This window comes from Hypanus sabinus, unplaced genomic scaffold (assembly GCF_030144855.1).
Source record: "Hypanus sabinus isolate sHypSab1 unplaced genomic scaffold, sHypSab1.hap1 scaffold_1766, whole genome shotgun sequence".
Classification (NCBI taxonomy): Eukaryota; Metazoa; Chordata; class Chondrichthyes; order Myliobatiformes; family Dasyatidae; genus Hypanus; species Hypanus sabinus.
Genome location: NW_026779852.1, coordinates 47,073 through 66,204, shown reverse-complemented (window position 1 = coordinate 66,204; position 19,132 = coordinate 47,073). Strand labels below are relative to the sequence as shown.

Here is a 19,132-nt window from a genome sequence, read left to right as displayed (position 1 = left end):
GGTCAAGTGTATCCAGCTGCAGATTCTACCATTCCGCTTTGAGGAGTTGGAAATTGAACTGGATGAACGCAGGGTCATTCGGGATGCCGAGTGTGTGATAGGAAGGACATATCGAGAGAAAGTTAACCTGCAATGTAATTCCAAAACAATCGAAAACATTTCACTCCGTATGCATAACTCCCTCCCTCGCAAAATCCCTCTCAACCTAGTCAAACGTTTTCCCCTATACTACTTCCCGTCACCGTCACACACTGTCTGCAATACACCACTCCCGTCTCCGTCACCCATCCGTTATTTCCAAGGAAACCCGTCTCCGTGACCCAAAGCCCCTCCTGCACACTTCGCCGTCTCCATTATCCCGTACCTACTCATACGTCCCTTCCCCATCTCGGTGATACACTCCATGTGTTAAACGCTCCCCATCTAAGTCGTCCCACCACTCTCCTCCCACTCTGTGACACAGGTAATTGAGCGTAGTATAAGGGAGAGATGATGGGTGGTGATACATCTCCTGCCCATTCCAACTGATATCGATCGCCAGGATCTGAATTTCTCCACAACTCTGCATGCTCAGGCCGGTCATGTGCATCCACACCACTTGCAACAGTGTTTCTATTCTCACCACCCTTTCTCTGGCCTCCTCTCTCCTCCCCTTCCTTCCTCTGACGCCAGCACACAGTCCGCTCACACACACACACACACACACACACACCATCTCCGAGAGACACACACAATTCAAGACTACTGGAAACCTGAATGGCTGGGTATTGGTGAGTGGGGAGACCGGAGGAGGGAGAGGGTTTCGTATTTTTTCTCATTCTAGTGGACTGTGCTGCGATGTTGCGGGAGGTACTTCACATGTCTGACTCCAGGAGTGTCATGGTATAATACCTAGTGAGCTTCGCGGGATATCTGACCCTGGAAGTGTGTGATGGGACGGTGTGGACGGAGTTTCAGTCAGTATATGACCCCGGGAGTGTGTGAGGGATGGTGTGGAGGGAGGTTCACTCTGTGTCTGACCCCGGGAGTGTGTGATGGGACGGTGTGGAGGGAGATTCACTCTGTGCCTGACACCGGGAGTGTGTGAGGGACGGTGTGGAGGGAGGTTCACTCTGCGTCTGACCCCGGAAGTGTGTGATGGGACGGTATGGAGGGAGATTCACTCTGTGCCTGACCCCGTGAGTGTGTGATGGGACGGTGTGGAGGGAGGTTCACTCTGTGTCTGACCCCGGGAGTGGGTGATGGGACGGTGTGGACGGAGTTTCACTCAGTGTATGACTCCGGAGTGTGTGCTGGGACAGTGTGGAGGGACTTGCACTCTGTGTCAGATCCCGGCTGTGTGTGATGGATCTTTGTGGAGGGAGCGCTACTCAGTGAATGTTTCCAGGATTGTGTGATGGGATTGTATGGAGGGATTCTCGCTTTGTCTCTGACTCCTAGTCATGGGTCAGTGGATTTCAGCTTTTAAACTGACACCAAGCAAAGATAGGGAGCAAGACAATGGTAACTCACACGTTCTGCTCCACCGGCTGCAAACTGAGCACCCTTTCTGTGGCCCCACTCTCCTCCACTTCCTTCCTCTTTTCTCAGCACACCATTCCTTCTCTATGATTCTTAAGTGAGTGAGCAGCATATATGAAGCAATGAAATCGGTTTCTATGGGAAGGTGGTTTTGCAAAGTGAGGACAGGGAGCTAGCTATTAAATTAATGGACAAGACCACTACCCGTCCCAGTGTGTTCAGACAGAGGAAGGCCATACATATTAGCACGTGGTGTAAGTGGGTGGACTCTAAAACTTGGAATCATTGTATTTTTTTCCGAGGAAGATGGGATCTATATAGAAGAGATGTAATACGGTTTACACCAGAACTGGAGGGGAACTGATATCCTAGCGGGAAGGGTTGTCAGTACTGTGCATGAGAGTTTTGGGGAGAGTCGTTGAACTCGAGTTGCAGGGGGATGGGATGCAGAGCTCCAGATCACATTGCGGACTCGCTATGGAGACAGATGATGTTAAGATCGCAGAACTAGTGAGACGTCAAGAGTTAAGACATAATGCGACTGGTGCCCTGACCTCTGTATTTGTTGCTGCAGGACCCTTTAAAAAGGCGGTTGAGCTCAGGGAATGAATCAGTATAGTGAAATATGACATTGTAGCCATTACTAAGAATTAGTTGCAGGAGGAGCAAGAAGGAGAGCACGATATTTTGGGTTTCCCTATTTTTAGCCGTGAGAAAGGGAAAGGAATTAAAGGAGGAGGGGTGACATCACTAGGCTGAGAAAATGTCACTGCAGTGAACAGTCAGGACAGGAAAGCCTATTCATCTAAGTCAGGCTTATGGGCGAAAGTGACGAATAAGAACTGTATGGCAATGTTACAACATAGAACATAGAATAGTACAGGACATTACAGTCCCTTCGGCCCTCAATGCCGTGCCGACCCTTAAACCATGCCCCCCATATATCCCCCCAACTTAAATTCTTCCATTTCCCTGTCTCGTAGTCTCTTAAATTTCACTAGTGTATCTGCCTCCACCACTGACTTAGGAAGTGAATTCCACGCACCAACCACTCTCTGAGTAAAAAACCTTCCTCTAATATCCCCCTTGAACTTCCCACCCCTTACCTTAAAGCCATGTCCTCTTGTAATGAGCAGTGGTGCACTGGGGAAGAGGCGCTGGCTATCCACTTTATCTATTCCTCCTAATATCTTGTATACCTCTATCATGTCTCCTCTCATCCTCCTTCTCTCCAAAGAGTAAAGCCCTAGTTCCATTAATCTCTGATCGTAATGCACACTTTCTAAACCAGGCATCATCCTGGTAAATCTCCTCTGTACCCTCTCCAATGCTTCCACATCCTTTCTAAAGTGAGGCGACCAGACTGGACACAGTTCTCCAGGTGTGGCCTAACCAGGATTTTATAGTGCTGAATCCTTGCATCGCGACTCTAGAACTCTATCTCTCGACTTCTGAAAGGTAACATCCCATAGGCGTTCTTATCTACCTCATCAACCTGTGAGGCAACTTTCATGGAACTGTAGAGATGTACACCCCACTAATCCTCCCCACTACCACGTATCCTGCCATTTACTCTGTACTCTGCCTTGGAGTTTGTCCTTCCAAAGTATACCACCTCACACTTCTCCGACGTGAACGTATCTGCCACTTTTCACTGGGAAATGAATAATCAAGCGTATACGTTCTGACAAAAGGACAGACAGGAAGGCAGAGGGGGTGGGGTGGTTCTGCTGGTGAGGAATGAAATTCAGTCCCTTGCGAGGTGTGACATAGAATCAGGAAATGTAGACTCAGTATGGATAGAACTAAGAAATTGTAAGGGCAATATGTCATTACCTTTGTTGCTGCTGTTTCTTGCATTGTCGTACACGCACTTTAGCCGTTCTATCTAACTACCTCTACACCCTTATTCTGTTTCTCTTTCCTCAAATGCTAGATCTGGCTTTACTCCATGCACTGTAATTGCAGCTCTCGCATGACCTTTATCCTTCCCCACCTCACCATCTGCTCTGACACTCTGGTTCCCCTTCCCCCGCAAATCTAGTATAACCCCCCGGTGCAGCACCAGCAAACATTCCCGCAAGGATGTTAGTCCCCCACCAGTTCAGGTGCAAACCGTCCCGATGGTACAAGTCCCACCTTCCCTGGAACAAGGCTCAATTGTCCAGAAACATTAAACTATCTTTCCTGCACAAACTCCTAAGCCACGTATTTAGCTGTATTTTTTTTCATATTTCTGGCCTCACTAGTACGTGGCACGGGTAGCAATCCTATGATTGCAACCCTGGAGGTCCCTTCCTCCAATATTGCACCTAACTCCATAAAACTGTTTGTAGGACCACTCCTTCTTCCTATCCACCTTATTTGCCCCTACAGGGACCACAACATCCGGCTGCTCAGTGGGAAGTCGATCCGAGATATCGCGGACTATGGCGCCAGGGAGGCAACAGAACATTCGGGATTCTTGATCTCTTCCACAGAACCTCCTATCTCTCCCCCCAAACATCGAATCCCCTATCACTACTGCTCTCCTCTTTTCACTCCTTCCCTTCTGAGTTGAGGATCCAGTCTCACTGCCATGGACGTGACCATTACAAATTGTCCCTGGTAGGTCGTCCCCACCAACAGTATGCAAAACGGTATACTTATTATTGGTGGGAGCGGCCGCAGGGGTGCTCTGCTCATTCTGTCTATTCCACTTCACTCCGCTCACAGTCACCCAGATACCTGCCTCCTGACATTTAGGGGAGAGTGTCCCCCAGAAACTCCTGTTTATTTCTCCCTCCGTCTCCCGAATGGTCTGAAGTTTATCCAGCTCCATAACACAGTTTGTGAGGAGCTGCATCTGGATGCACCTATTGCAGGTGTGGCCATGAGGCACGTTTGTGCTCGCCCGGACTTCTCACATATTGTTAACGGAATACTCTCCTGCCCTAACTGCTGCCTCCATGACCTACTCCTAAACTAATTAGATTAATTAAAGGAGATTACCCGGCCTTACCTCACTGGGAGCAAACTCGTCCTCAGAATCTGCTCGCTGAAGCCTCTGGAGCCAAAACATTCCCACGTTTTGTTTTGCAAGAAAATGGTAACTCACACGTTCTGCTTCAACGGCTGCAAACTGAGCACCCTTTCTGTGGCCCAACTCTCCTCCACTTCCTTCCTCTTTTCTCTGCTCACCATTCCTTCCCTATGATTCTTAAGTGAGTGAACAGAATACATGTAGCAATGAAATCGGTTTGTATGGGAAGGTGGTTTTGCAAAGTGAGGACAGGGATTTAGCTATTAAATTAAAGAACAGGACCAGGACCCGCCCCAGTGTGTTCAGACAGAGGAAGGCCATACAGATTAGCACGTGGTGTAAATGGGTGGGCTCCAAAACTTGGAATCATTGGATCCAAAACAAGGAATTTCCATTTTCAAAACAAGGCTTCCTACTCTGTCTCCCTCCAGTGCGTCGCCCGCTCCGTTAACCTGCTCGCTTTTTAAACTCTCCAGCTGCATCACGGGCCAAGTTTCACGCGCTTGCGCAGTCGTACCCAGTTCAAACTGCCGAAGTAATATGATGTGGTGGGCATTACAGAGACTTGGATGGCTCTGAGAGAGGAATGGATACTTCAGGTGCCAACCTCTAGATGTTTCAGAAAGGACGGGCGTGAGCAAAAGAGCTGGGGGCATGGCACTGTTGATCAGAGATAGTGACAGCTACAGGAATGATGGACGCCATAGAGGAATTATCTACGGAGACTCTTAGGGTGAAGATTGGGAACAGGAAAGGGTAAATAACTACACTCGTTTTTTTTATTGGCTGCCCAACAGTGGCAGGAATATCGAGGAGCAGATCGGGAACCAGCTCCTGGAAAGTTATGACAATAACAGTGTTGTCGCGATGGGAGATATTAATTTCCCAAATATCGATTGGCATCTCTCTGGAGCCAGAGTTGTAGATGGGTTGGAGTCTGTTCGGTGTGTCCAGAAAGGTTTCTTCACACAATATGTAGATAAGCCTGCATGACGGGAAACTCTTCTTGATTTGATATTGGAAAAGTAACCTGGTCAGGTGGTAGATTTTTATGAATACTTTCCTTCAGTGTTCATGTTGAAAATTATCTTGCCGATGTTAGTGATAACTTGCAGCAGACTGAAGAGATTGAACATGTGGAAAAGTCACTGGGACTGGATGAGATGTAACCCAGGCTAACATAAGAGGCGAGGGAGGAGATTACTGAGCCTCTGCGATCATCGTTGCATCATCACTGGGGACGGGAGTGTTTCCGCAGGATTGGTGTTTGTGGAACTTGTTCCTTTATTACAGAAAGTGGGTAGACATAGTCCAGAAAATTATAGACCAGTGAGTCCTTCCTCAGTCATTGATAAGTTGATGGAGAAGATCCTAAGGGGCAGGATTTATGCACATTTGGGAGGTATAATATTCCACATTCTCACCACTCTCTGCGTGAAGAATCTCTCCCCCAATGTTCCCTTTAAACTTTCCCGCCTTCTTCCTTAGCCCCTGACCTCGGTGTTTTGTTTTTTTTTCTCCCCTGGCCTCAGTGGAAAAAGCCTGCTTGCATTCATTCTATCAATACTCAGAATAATTTTACACACCTCTATCAAATCACCCCACATTCTCCTACGCTCCAGGGAATAATGTCATAACCTATTCAACCTTACAGTGTAACTCTGTTTCTCAAGTCCCGGCAATATGTTTTTAAAACTTCTCGGCACTCTATCAACATTATTAATATCCTTCCTTTAATTAGGTGACCAAAACTTCACACAGTACTCCAAACTCGATCTCAACAATGTCTTATAGAACCTCCCCATTAAATTCTAACTCTTAGACTCAACACTTTGATTTATAAAGGCCAATGTACCGAAAGCTTTCTTGACAACCATCTCTACTTGTGAAGCCACTTTAAGTGAGTTGTGTATCTGTACTCCCAGATCCTTCTGTTCTACTGCACTCCTCAGTGTCCTACCATTTATCTTCTCAAATTGGTTTGACCTTCCGAAGTGTAACACATCACACTTGACTGTATTAAACTCCATCTGCCATTGTTCAGCCCATTCCTTCTGTTACATACCCGTGACACGAGACAGGGGTTGAAGCTATACTGGACTTGAGGTAATGGTCTTGTGATGATGAAGTGACGTCATTTTCCCGCCAGTAGAGGTCATGTGACAGGTTTTTTTTACAGGGTATAAAAGGAGGACCCCTCCCTGTGAGGAGGGGCAGTTCATGGCTGGATTTGCCATGTTGACTTTATCCCACTGCGGATTTAATATTTTGACGCAGTTTAGTTGAAAGATGAAGTTTTATCTAATGCCTAAGGTTTAAAAGGTCATTGCCAGCAGTTTCTTTACAACACTGCCAGTTGAAAATCAGTGGGGAGTGAAGATCAGACTTCGGGAGTTAAAGATCAAGGAGTACAGATTCCGACGGTGAAACAGGTTCGACCTTGTTTGATGCTTATTAGGAAGGAATTCGTTGAGTGTTCTCGTGTTAATCCCTGCAAACTATCAGAATGGATTGAGTACAGTGTTGTTATTGAAAGGTCAGTGCCTTTAAGCCGTTTCCTTACGTAAATTCTTCGTGGGAAAAAGTTCAATCTTGGGAACCGAAACAACACGACGTGAAAGAGAATTTAAATGAATTAATATTTAACCATATGTGGGAGTCAGCTGTCTCAACAAAAGTTGGGATCAATGGAATATGCTGTCAGTGTAAATTTGCCTTGAGACTCGTCAAAGCTCCAAATCTGCACACAGCCCCACATACACATTAAGTGCAAGAATCATTTCACGGAATGGCTGTCTCCCCTAAGTCTCCCCTAAATGGACTGTGAGCATTTTGAACAGGGCATGTGTTAAGGCTGAAAGTGCTGGTGCGTGGCCTGATGGATAAGGCATTGGTCTAGTGATCTGATGTTCACTGGTTCTAGCCTCAGCTGAGGCAGCGTGTTGTGTCCTTCAGCAAGGCATTTAACAACGCATTGCTCTGCGACGACACAGGTGCCACACTCCTTGGGTCCTAGTGCCCTTCCCTTGGAGAACTAGAATACGAATAATGAACTTTTGTTCTCGAGGGATATCGGAACCCTGATAAAGAAGAAGAGAGAGATGTATAACATGTACAGGCAACAGGGAGGAAATCATTTGCTTGAGGAATATAAAAACAGTTAGAAAATACTTAAGAAAGAAGTCAGGGGGGGTAAAAAAAGACATGAGTTTACTTTGGCAGTCAGGGTGAAGGATAATCCTGAGAGCTTCTACAGGTATGTTAGGAACAAAAGGAAAGTAAGGGATAAAATTGGTGCTCTTGAAGATCAAAGTGGTCGGCTTTGCATGGAACCAAAATAACTGGAAGAGATTATAAATCGTTTTTTTTTTGCATCTGTATTTACCAAGGAAACTAGGGAATTATGTATATGTGTTCCTAGATTCCTCTGTTCTACAGCACTCCTCAATGCCTTACCATTTACCTTGTATGTTTAACCTTCATTTTCCCATCCAAAATGCAACACCTTACACTTGTCTGTATTAAACTTCATCTGACATTTTTCTGTCCGATTCTCCAGCTGGTCCAAATCCCTCTGCAAGCTTTGAAAACCTACCTCACTGTCCACTACACCTCTAATCTCTGTATCAACAGCAAATCTGCTGATCCAATTTACCTCATTATCATCCAGATCAATGATATAGATGACAAATGACAATGGACCCAGCACTGATCCCTGTGGCACACCACTAGTCACAGACCTCGATTCAGGATAATATATCATCCATTACCACTCTCCGGCTTCTCCCATTGAGCAAATGGCGAATCCAGTTTACTACTTTACCGTCAATACCTAGCAACTGAATCTTCTTAACTAAGCTCCCATGTGGGACCTTATTGAAGTCTATCTCTGCAGGCCATTCTTCCGCACTCTCATTCCCTCTCCACTGTACCTCTCCCACCCCCAGTTCTCGCTTCCTCTCTTTTGCAGCTGTTCAGCTTGTGTGTTTTGGTTTCGGTTTGACTCCCTTGACAAAACGGGCTTACTCTGACGTCGGTTACTTCTCCTTCCTGAGCTCAGACACGCAGAGTATCCTCGACAGGATAGACGACCGCGACGCTTCCATGAATAAGAAGCTCACAAGTACTGGCTCAGGGACACCTTCCCGAGGTGAGTGGGGCAGAAAGACGGAGGGAGGGAGTTTCAATTTGAGTCTGACTCCGAGAGCGTGTTTTGGATATTCTGGATGAAAACTCCCTCAGCGTTTGACCCTGGGGGTTTGTGATGGCATATTGGGGAGGGAGCGTCACTCTGTGTCTAAGCCCAGGAATTGTGAGACGCTGCACAGGGAGAGTCACTCTGTGTTTGACTGGGTCGATGATGAGGGAGCCTCAGCCAATTTCTGAACCTGATGTATCGTACGTAGAGACTAAAGCCTAGAACCTCTCTGTGCCCCGGGTCCGTAGCGATGGAAGTCAGTTTCATCGTTGTTCCCCTGACTGTTCATGTAATTTGTCCATTCCTGTCGAGAAACCTCAGGGCAAACTGACAGCTCACCCTAATGATTCGCTGTTTGAGAATATGTCCGAGGGAACGCGCAGGACAGGCGACTAGGAGGGAGCAATGTGAGGGGGTGGGGGCGATAGTGACGCTGGCGTGCTTTGGGAAGGGTGGCGTGGAGCGACCCGCATAGGAGGGCATTATCGATGCAGCATTGTGGATTAGGATGTAGAGAGTGTGTTGTGGGAGGACGGAATGTCATGGGGGGGGGGGAAAGTGTTGTGTAAGTCTCGTGATCGGGGCGGTGGAGTGGAAGGGTGACTGAGGGGAGCGCTGAGACTGCGAAAGGAGGGAGCGCTGTTAGATGGCAGGTGAATCAGGAGCACCGTGTGAAGGGTGGTGTTTAGAGAGGACAATGAGAGATACGGTGATGAGGGGGCTCCCTAAAATATATTTTTCATCCCCGCTCGTATTTTCCATCTCCCTCCCTCACTCTGAACAAACCTTAACTCTTCCCCCTTCTCTCTCCCTTTCCCTCTCGCACGCATGCTTCTGTTTCCCTAATCTTCTCCCCTCTATCTCTCTTTTCCCATCTCATCGATTCTCCCCTCCCTTGTCACTCTGCCCCTCATCACCCCCTCTCTTTACGCTCTAACTATTCTCCCCATCTTGCTCTCCCTCATTCGCTCTCCTCTAACGCCCTCTCCTCACTCTATTCCACCTTGAACCTCTTTCTCTTCCGTACCCCCTCTCTCTCTGCCCTGTCTTTCACGCTGTCTGTCCCACTATTCCCTCTCTCCCACCTTCCCCCTTTCCCTCCCTCTTTCCCTCCTCTTTTGCCTCCCTCTCGCGTGGTTATTCTGTCCGCTCTCTAACTATTTCGCAACAGCTTTCTGCACCTTTTGACCCATTAGCTCTTCCCTCTCTCATTGCTCACTTTCTTAATCCTCTACCCTCTGTCTCCCTCCCCCGGACTCCCACTCTGGCTCTCTCTCTGCACTTTTTCCCTCACTCTCTTGCTCCTTTTGACTCTTCCATCCTCTCTCCCACACATATCTCCACCCTTCACTTTCTACTCTCTCACCCCTCTGCCTCGCCCCTCAATCCTGCTCTCCGCACTGACGACCTCACACTCCTCACCTCACTTCACCGCTCTCTCTCTCTCTCCAATTTCTCCTCGTTCACTTTCCCCAATTCTATTCCATTTTCTCAACCATCCCCACATCTCAGTCACGCCCTCTCAACAACTCAATCCATCCATTTCACTCTCTCTGTCGGTGGACTCCCTGTCTCGCTTCCCTCTCTTGCCTCTCTCCCATCATCCATTTCTCTGTCCCCAACCCTCTCCCCCTCCACGTCTCTGTGCTCTCTTCGCTTCCGTCTACACCTCACTATCCCCGGATCTCTATCGCGCTATCTCATATTTGTCTATCTCTCTCTCGCAGACCATCTGACATCGACCTACACCGAGCTGAACATTCGTAAAGTGGAACGCCTCACCAATGCACAAACAGGTCAGTGATGCAACAACGACGTCATTCTTGAGGGCCACATGTCAGACTCCCAAATGCCCTAGTGTGTAATGCATTCGTCTCCACCAATTCCCTGGCAGCTCGATCCACAGACTGAGCACAATCTGGGTAACAAACGGTTGTCAATCGGCTCACCAGTTGAATCTATTTCCCCTCTCTCCTTATACCCGTGCGCGCTTGTCCTCCATTTTCCAAATCTAGGGGAAATCATTGCGCCCATTCACTCTGTCTGTGTTCCTCGTGGCTTCATATACCCCTGAAAGGTTATCCCTGCTCTACAAGGAATACAGTCGCAATCAACCCAACCTCTTTCCCTAACTCAGTCCCTGGTGTCCAGGCAACGTCGTCGTAAGTCTCCCCGAGCACTCATTTCCAATTCTATGGCATCTTTCCGGGAACAGGACGACCAACACTGAACACCGTACTCCACGTGTATCGGCGTCACCGACATCCTGTACAATTGCAACATGACCGACTTACTCCTGTACGCAATAGACAATAGACTATAAATAGAGGAGTAGGCAATTCAGCCCATCGAGCCAGCATCGCCATTCATTGTGATCATGGCTGATTATCCACAAACAGTACTCCTTTCCTGCCTTCTCCCGATAACCCTTGACTCCGCTATCTTTAAAAGCTCGACCCAACTCTTCCTTGAAAGCATCCAGAGAAATGCCCTCCACTGCCTTCTGAGGCAGAGCATTCCATAGATCCACTACTCTATGAGTGAAGAAGCTTTTCCTCAACGCAGTTCTAAATGACCTACCCCTTTGTCTTAAACTGTGACATCTGGTTCTGGACTCCACCAACATCGGGAACATGTTTACTGCCTCCAGCGTGCCCAATCCCTTAACAATCTTATATGTCTCCATCAGATCTCCTCTCGTCCTTCTAAATTCCAGTGTATACAGGCCCAGTTGCTCCAATCTTTCAACATATGACAGTCCCGCCATCCCGGGAATTAACCTCGTGAACCTACGCTGCACTCCCTCAATAGCAAGAATGCCCTTCCTCCAATTTGGAGACCGAAACTTAACACAATACTGCAAGTGTGGTCTCACCAGGGCGCTGTACAACTGCAGCAGGACCTCTTTGTTCCTATACTCAACTCCCCTTGTTATGAAGGCAAACATGCCATTAGCTTTCTGCACTGTCTGCTGTACGTGCATGCATGCGCTCAGTGACTGATGTACAAGAGCACTCAGATAACGTTGTATTTACACTTTTCCTAATTTGACACCATTCAGATAGTGATCTGCCTTCCTGCTCTTGCCACAAAGTGGATAAACTCACATTTATCCACACTAAACTGCATCTGCCATTTATCTGCCCACTCACCCAACCTGTCTAAGTCACCCTGCATTCTCTTAACATCCTCCTCATATTTCACAATTCCACCCTGCTTTGTGTCATCTGCAAATTTGCTAATGTTACTTTTAATCCCTTCATCTAAATTATTAAGGTCTATTTTAAATAGCTGCGATCCTAGCACGAAACCATGCGGTACCCCACTAATCACTGCCTGTTATTGTGAAAAGGACCCGTTAATGCCTATTCTGTGTTTCCTGTCTGCCAACCAATTTTATATTCATGTTGGTACCCTATCCCCAATACCATGTGCTTTAATTTTGCCCACTATTCTCCTATGTGGGACCTCATCAAAGGCTTTCTGAAAGCCCAGGTGCACTACATCCACTGGCTCTCCTTTTCCATTTTCATAGTCACATCCTCAACAAATTCCAGAAATTAGTCAAGCATGATCCCCCCTTCGTAAATCCATGATGAATCGACCGATCCTGTTACTGCTATCCAAATGTGCCGTTATTTCATCTTCTATAATTGAGTCCAGCACTTCCCCACCACTGATTTCAGGCTAATTTCTTGTTTTCTCTCTCCCTCCTTTCTTAAAATGTGGGATAACATTATCTATCCTCCAATCCTCAGGATCTGATCCTGAATCAATAGAACATTGGAAAATGGTTACGAATGTGTCCACGATTTCTAGACCCACCTCTTTATGTACTCTTGCAAGCAGACCATCAGGCCCACGGCATTTATTTGCCTTCTGTTCCATCAGTCTGCTCAACACCATTTACTGCCTAATGTGAATTTCTTTCAGTTACTCCGTTGCCCTCGGTCCTCTGACCGCATCTGGGATATTGTCTGTGTTTTCCCCAGTGAAGACAGATCCAAAGTAACTGTTCAACTCGTCTGTCATTTCCTTGTTCCCCATATTAAATTCCCCCGTTTCTGCCTTCAAGGGCCCAACTTTGGTCTAAAATGCTTTTTCCTCTTCACATACAAAGAAGCTTTTACTATTCTCCTCGGTATTCTTGGCTAGCTTACCTTCGTCCCTCATATTTTCTCCCCGTATTGTATTTTTAGTTATCTTCTGTTGCTCCTTAAATGTTTCCCAATCCTCTGGCTTTCCACTCATCTTTGCTATGTTATAAGTTTCTTGTATTTTTATACTGTACTTGACTTCCCTTGTTAGCCACGGACGCCCCCTACTCCCCTTAGAGTCCTTCTTCCTGCTCCAGTGTCACCCCTGCTAGGGTATCTTTCCAGTTAACTTTGGCTAGGTACTCCCTCATGGCTCCATAGTCTTCTTTGTTCGACTGTAATACTGACACATCACATTTTCCCTACTCCCTCTCAAATTGTAGATTAAAACATCATATTATGGTCACAAAGTCCTATTGGCTCCTTTACCTCGAGTTCCCTTATCAAATCCGGTTCATTACACAACACTAGATCCACAATTGCCTTCTGTCTGTTAGGTTTCAGTACAATCTGCTCTAAGAATCCATCTCCGACGCACTCCACAAACTCCCCATCTTGGGGTTCAGTGTCAAACTGATTTTCCCAGTCTACCTGCATGTAGCATTACCTTTGCGACATGCTAATTTTAGCTCTTGATGCAACTTGCAGACTATATCCCGGCTACTATTTGGGGATCTATTGATAACTCACATTAGTGTCCTTTTGCCCTGACAATTTCTCAGTTCTATCCATACTGAATCTACATGTCCTGATTCTATGCCTCCCCTCGCAAGGGACTGAATTTCATACCTCACAAGTAGAGCCTCCCCAGCCCCTCTGTCCAACTGTTGTCCTTTCGTTTGGACGTAATCGCTTGAATATTCATTTCCCAGCCCTGGCCCTCTTGCAGCCATGTCTATGTTATTCCTATTACATCATACTTGCCAATTTCCAAATGAGCCTCAAGCTCACCCTCTTTATTTCTTATACTTCGTGCATTCATATATCATATTTTAATTCATCACTCCCCTCGCTTCACACACGGACCGCTATTGCAGTTGGCCATACTCTCCGATCCCTTCCTGAGCTTTCTACCCCTTTAATTTTGTAGTCTTTCTGTTGCACTCTTTCCCTTTAACTGTAACCTTATATTTCGAGTTCGTCCCGCCCCTCCCCCCCACTTCCTAGTTTAAACGCACCCGTGTTGCAGTGGCAAACCGGCCTGCCAGAACGCTGGTCCCCCGCCTGTTAAGCTGCAAGCCGTCCCTTTCCTTCTTCTCCGTCCACACTGCCTGTTGAATTCCTCTCCTCGTTCTCTCTCCCCATTCTCTCCCATTTTCCTGCCCAACACCTTCATTTGTCACCCTATTTCCCCTCGCCATCCATCCAGCTGCTGCTCCGTCTCCACGTCTTTATCTGCTCACTTCCTCATCTTCCTCAAATTTTCTCCCTGTCTCTCACTCCGCCTCACCATTCTCTACCCGTCTCTTGCCCTTCTATTTGTCTCTCTCACGTTCTCTTCCATTCTGTTCCAGATGGTCTGGATCCCACCTACTCTCAGCTGAATTTTCGGCATAATGAACTTCCCATCGCTAAGGAAGAAAACCCTCCTCTGGCGCCGAGAACAGGAGAAATGCCAATGACTGCTCAGGCAGGTCAGATTTCACGTTTTGAAGGAGTCACGTGTTATCCGTTATATATAGTGATAATTCATCTGTATCGACCAATTCCCTGGCAGCTCATTCCACAGTCTGACCACCATCTGGGTAACAAACGGTTATCAATCGGCTCACCAGTTGAATCATTTTCACCTCTCTCCTTATACATGTGTTCTCTGGCCCTCGATAGCCCAGCTCCAGGTTAGATAATTGCCTCTGTCTGTCCTCCTCGTGGTTTTATATATACCTGAACGGTCACGCCTGCGTTACAAGGAATAAAGTCGCAATCAACCCAACGTCTCTCCCGAACTCAGTCCCCGGAGTCCCGGCATCGTCGTTGTAAATCTCCCCGAGCACTCATTTCCAAAGCGATGTCATCTCTCCGGGAGCCGGACGTCCAACACTGAACACCGTACTCCACGTGCGACCTCACCGCCGTCCTGTACAACTGCAACATGGTCACCCGACTCCTGTACTCAGTGACATTCGGATGAAGTCCTGCGTTCAGACGCATTCTTCACCGTCCTGTTCTCCTGTGACTTCACATTCTGCTAATCATGTTTCTGTACCGCGGGTCCTTCTGTTCTCCAACAGTCCTCAGTGTTCCTCCGGATTGTTGCGAAAGTCCAACCCGGGGCTGTCTCACAGAAACCCGATAACTCACACATATCCGATTTAAATAGCATTTCCTTCAGCTCGCGTTGGGCGCCTCGTCTGAGAAAAGAACTGCAGCATTAAACCTTTGCTCCGGACACCAAGCCATTTCTATTTCCAGTCAGCCATCCGGCCCTGCGTCGCAGCCATCTTCCACAGCATATACCATCTGGGACCCTGTAAGAATATGGGTCCAGTACATCTACCATCCCGACTTGACCAGTCCACCGCAATCCAGTTAGTCAGAGATATCTCCTCGATTCCAAATCATCCTCCAGAACACATAACCATCTGAGCATTTGTTAATACCCATGTTAAATACATACATACACTACTAGTGCTTGACCTGTCATCCCCGGTTACATCAGCCCGACAATTCACCTCGGGTCTCATATAATCTAGCATCGCCCTCTCTCTTTTATCTTCCACCGTCCCAATCTTCCCTTCTTCCACGCTCTGTCACTGCTCCGTTCCTTCTCCGTCTCCCCCTACATCCCTGCCTTCTATCTTCCTGAACAATCTACCAACTGGGACCTCGTGTTTGGACATGTTAAATTCAGCGTACATTATCCCTACAAATCCGCACAAACCAGTCAGTCAAATCTCTCTTCGTCCCACCCCAATCTACAGAGTAGCCAACGTGGAAACATTAAACGCATTATTGATTTGCCTACACATCACGTCTACTACCCTGCCCTCATGAACCATCTGGGTTCCTGAATCTTCATAGGGAAACTGTTCCGCCCCTGAGCGCAAGAGTCTGCAGAACACTGTGGACACATCTGAGCACATCTCGGAAACCAGAGAGTGCAGAACACTGTGGACACAGCTGAACACTTCTCGGAAACCAGAGACGGCAGAACACTGTGGACACAGCTGAACACATCTCGGAAACCAGAGACTGCAGAACACTGTGGACACATCTGAACACATCTCGGAAACCAGAGAATGCAGAACACTGTGGACGCAACTGAACACATCTCGGAAACCAGAGGCTGCAGAACACTGTGGACACAGCTGAACACATCTCGGAAACCAGAGAATGCAGAACACTGTGGACACATCTGAACACATCTCGGAAACCAGAGACTGCAGAACACTGTGGACACATCTGAGCACATCTCGGAAACCAGAGAGTGCAGAACACTGTGGACACAGCTGAACACTTCTCGGAAACCAGAGACAGCAGAACACTGTGGACACAGCTGAACACATCTCGGAAACCAGAGACTGCAGAACACTGTGGACACATCTGAACACATCTCGGAAACCAGAGAATGCAGAACACTGTGGACGCAACTGAACACATCTCGGAAACCAGAGGCTGCAGAACACTGTGGACACAGCTGAACACATCTCGGAAACCAGAGAATGCAGAACACTGTGGACACAGCTGAACACATCTCGGAAACCAGAGAGTGCAGAACACTGTGGGCACAGCTGAACACTTCTCGGAAACCAGAGACGGCAGAACACTATGGACAAAGCTGAACACATCTCGGAAACCAGAGACTGCAGAACACTGTGGACACATCTGAACACATCTCGGAAACCAGAGACTGCAGAACACTGTGGACACAGCTGAACACATCTCGGAAAACAGAGACTGCAGAACACTGTGGACACATCTCGGAAACCAGAGACTGCAGAACACTGTGGACACAGCTGAACACATCTCGGAAACCAGAGACTGCAGAACACTGTGGACACAGCTGTACACATCTCGGAAAACAGAGACTGCAGAACACTGTGGACACAGCTGAACACATCTGGGAAACCAGAGACTGCAGAACACTGTGGACACAGCTGAACACATCTCGGAAAACAGAGACTGCAGAACACTGTGGACACAGCTGAACACATCTGGGAAACCAGAGACTGCAGGACACTGTGGACACAGCTGTACTCATCTCAGCAACTAGAGAGTGCAGAACACTGTGGACACAGACGAACACATCTCGGAAACCAGAGACTGCAGAACACTGTGGACACATCTGAACACATCTCGGAAACCAGAGACTGCAGAACACTGTGGACACAGCTGAACACATCTCGGAAACCAGAGACTGCAGAGCACTGTGGACACAGCTGAACACATCTCGGAAACCAGAGACTGCAGAGCACTGTGGACACAGCTGAACACATCTCGGAAACCAGAGACTGCAGAACACTGTGGACAAAGCTGAACACATCTCGGAAACCAGAGACTGCAAAACAGTGTGGACAAAGCTGAACACATCTCGGAAATCAGAGACTGCAGAACACTGTGGACACAGCTGAACATATCTCGGAAACCAGAGACTGCAGAACACTGTGGACACAGCTGAACACATCTGGGAAACCAGAGACTGCAGGACACTGTGGACACAGCTGTACACATCTCGGCAACTAGAGAGTGCAGAACACTGTGGACACAGCTGAACACATCTCGGAAACCAGAGAATATAGAACACTGTGGACACAGACGAACTCATCTCGGAAACAAGAGACTGCAGGACACTGTGGACACAGTCGAACACATCTCGGAAACCAGAGAATGCAGGACACTGTGGACGCAACTGAACACATCTCGGAAACCAGAGACTACAGAACACTGTGGACACAGCTGAACGCATCTCGGAAACCAGAGACTGCAGAACACTGTGGACACAGCTGAACACTTCTCGGAAACCAGAGACTGCAGAACACTGTGGACACAGCTGAACACATCTCGGAAACCAGAGACTGCAGAACACTGTGGACACAGCTGAACACATCTGGGAAACCAGAGACTGCAGGACACTGTGGACACAGCTGTACACATCTCGGCAACTAGAGAGTGCAGAACACTGTGGACACAGCTGAACACATCTCGGAAACCAGAGAATATAGAACACTGTGGACACAGACGAACACATCTCGGAAACAAGAGACTGCAGGACAGTGTGGACACAGTCGAACACATCTCGGAAACCAGAGAATGCAGGACACTGTGGACACAGCTGAACACATCTCGGAAACCAGAGACTGCAGAACACTGTGGACACAGACGAACTCATCTCGGAAACAAGAGACTGCAGGACACTCTGGACACAGTCGAACACATCTCGGAAACCAGAGAATGCAGGACGCTGTGGACGCAACTGAACACATCTCGGAAACCAGAGACTACAGAACACTGTGGACACAGCTGAACACATCTCGGAAACAAGAGACTGCAGAAGACTGTGGACACAGCTGAACACTTCTCGGAAACCAGAGACTGCATTTCACTGTGGACACAGCTGAACACATCTCGGAAACCAGAGACTGCAGAGCACTGTGGACACAGCTGAACACATCTCGGAAACCAGAGACTGCAGAACACTGTGGACAAAGCTGAACACATCTCGGAAACCAGAGACTGCAAAACAGTGTGGACAAAGCTGAACACATCTCGGAAATCAGAGACTGCAGAACACTGTGGACACAGCTGAACATATCTCGGAAACCAGAGACTGCAGAACACTGTGGACACAGCTGAACACATCTGGGAAACCAGAGACTGCAGGACACTGTGGACACAGCTGTACACATCTCGGCAACTAGAGAGTGCAGAACACTGTGGACACAGCTGAACACATCTCGGAAACCAGAGAATATAGAACACTGTGGACACAGACGAACACATCTCGGAAACAAGAGACTGCAGGACAGTGTGGACACAGTCGAACACATCTCGGAAACCAGAGAATGCAGGACACTGTGGACACAGCTGAACACATCTCGGAAACCAGAGACTGCAGAACACTGTGGACACAGACGAACTCATCTCGGAAACAAGAGACTGCAGGACACTGTGGACACAGTCGAACACATCTCGGAAACCAGAGAATGCAGGACACTGTGGACGCAACTGAACACATCTCGGAAACCAGAGACTACAGAACACTGTGGACACAGCTGAACACATCTCGGAAACCAGAGACTGCAGAACACTGTGGACACAGCTGAACACTTCTCGGAAACCAGAGACTGCAGAACA

General features: G+C 47.8%; 1 protein-coding gene across 1 annotated transcript in view; it reads left to right on the top strand.

The window, feature by feature from the left end:
- The first annotated feature begins 711 nt into the window (after positions 1–711).
- Positions 712–19,132, top strand: part of LOC132387365 (uncharacterized) — a 39,768-nt gene continuing 21,347 nt past the window's right edge. The window contains exons 1-4 of the mRNA XM_059959736.1: positions 712–770; positions 8,604–8,693; positions 10,469–10,537; positions 14,353–14,472. Coding sequence (XP_059815719.1) covers positions 8,648–8,693; positions 10,469–10,537; positions 14,353–14,472 — 235 coding nt within the window. The 5' untranslated portion in view covers positions 712–770; positions 8,604–8,647. The remainder of the gene's footprint in view (positions 771–8,603; positions 8,694–10,468; positions 10,538–14,352; positions 14,473–19,132) is intronic.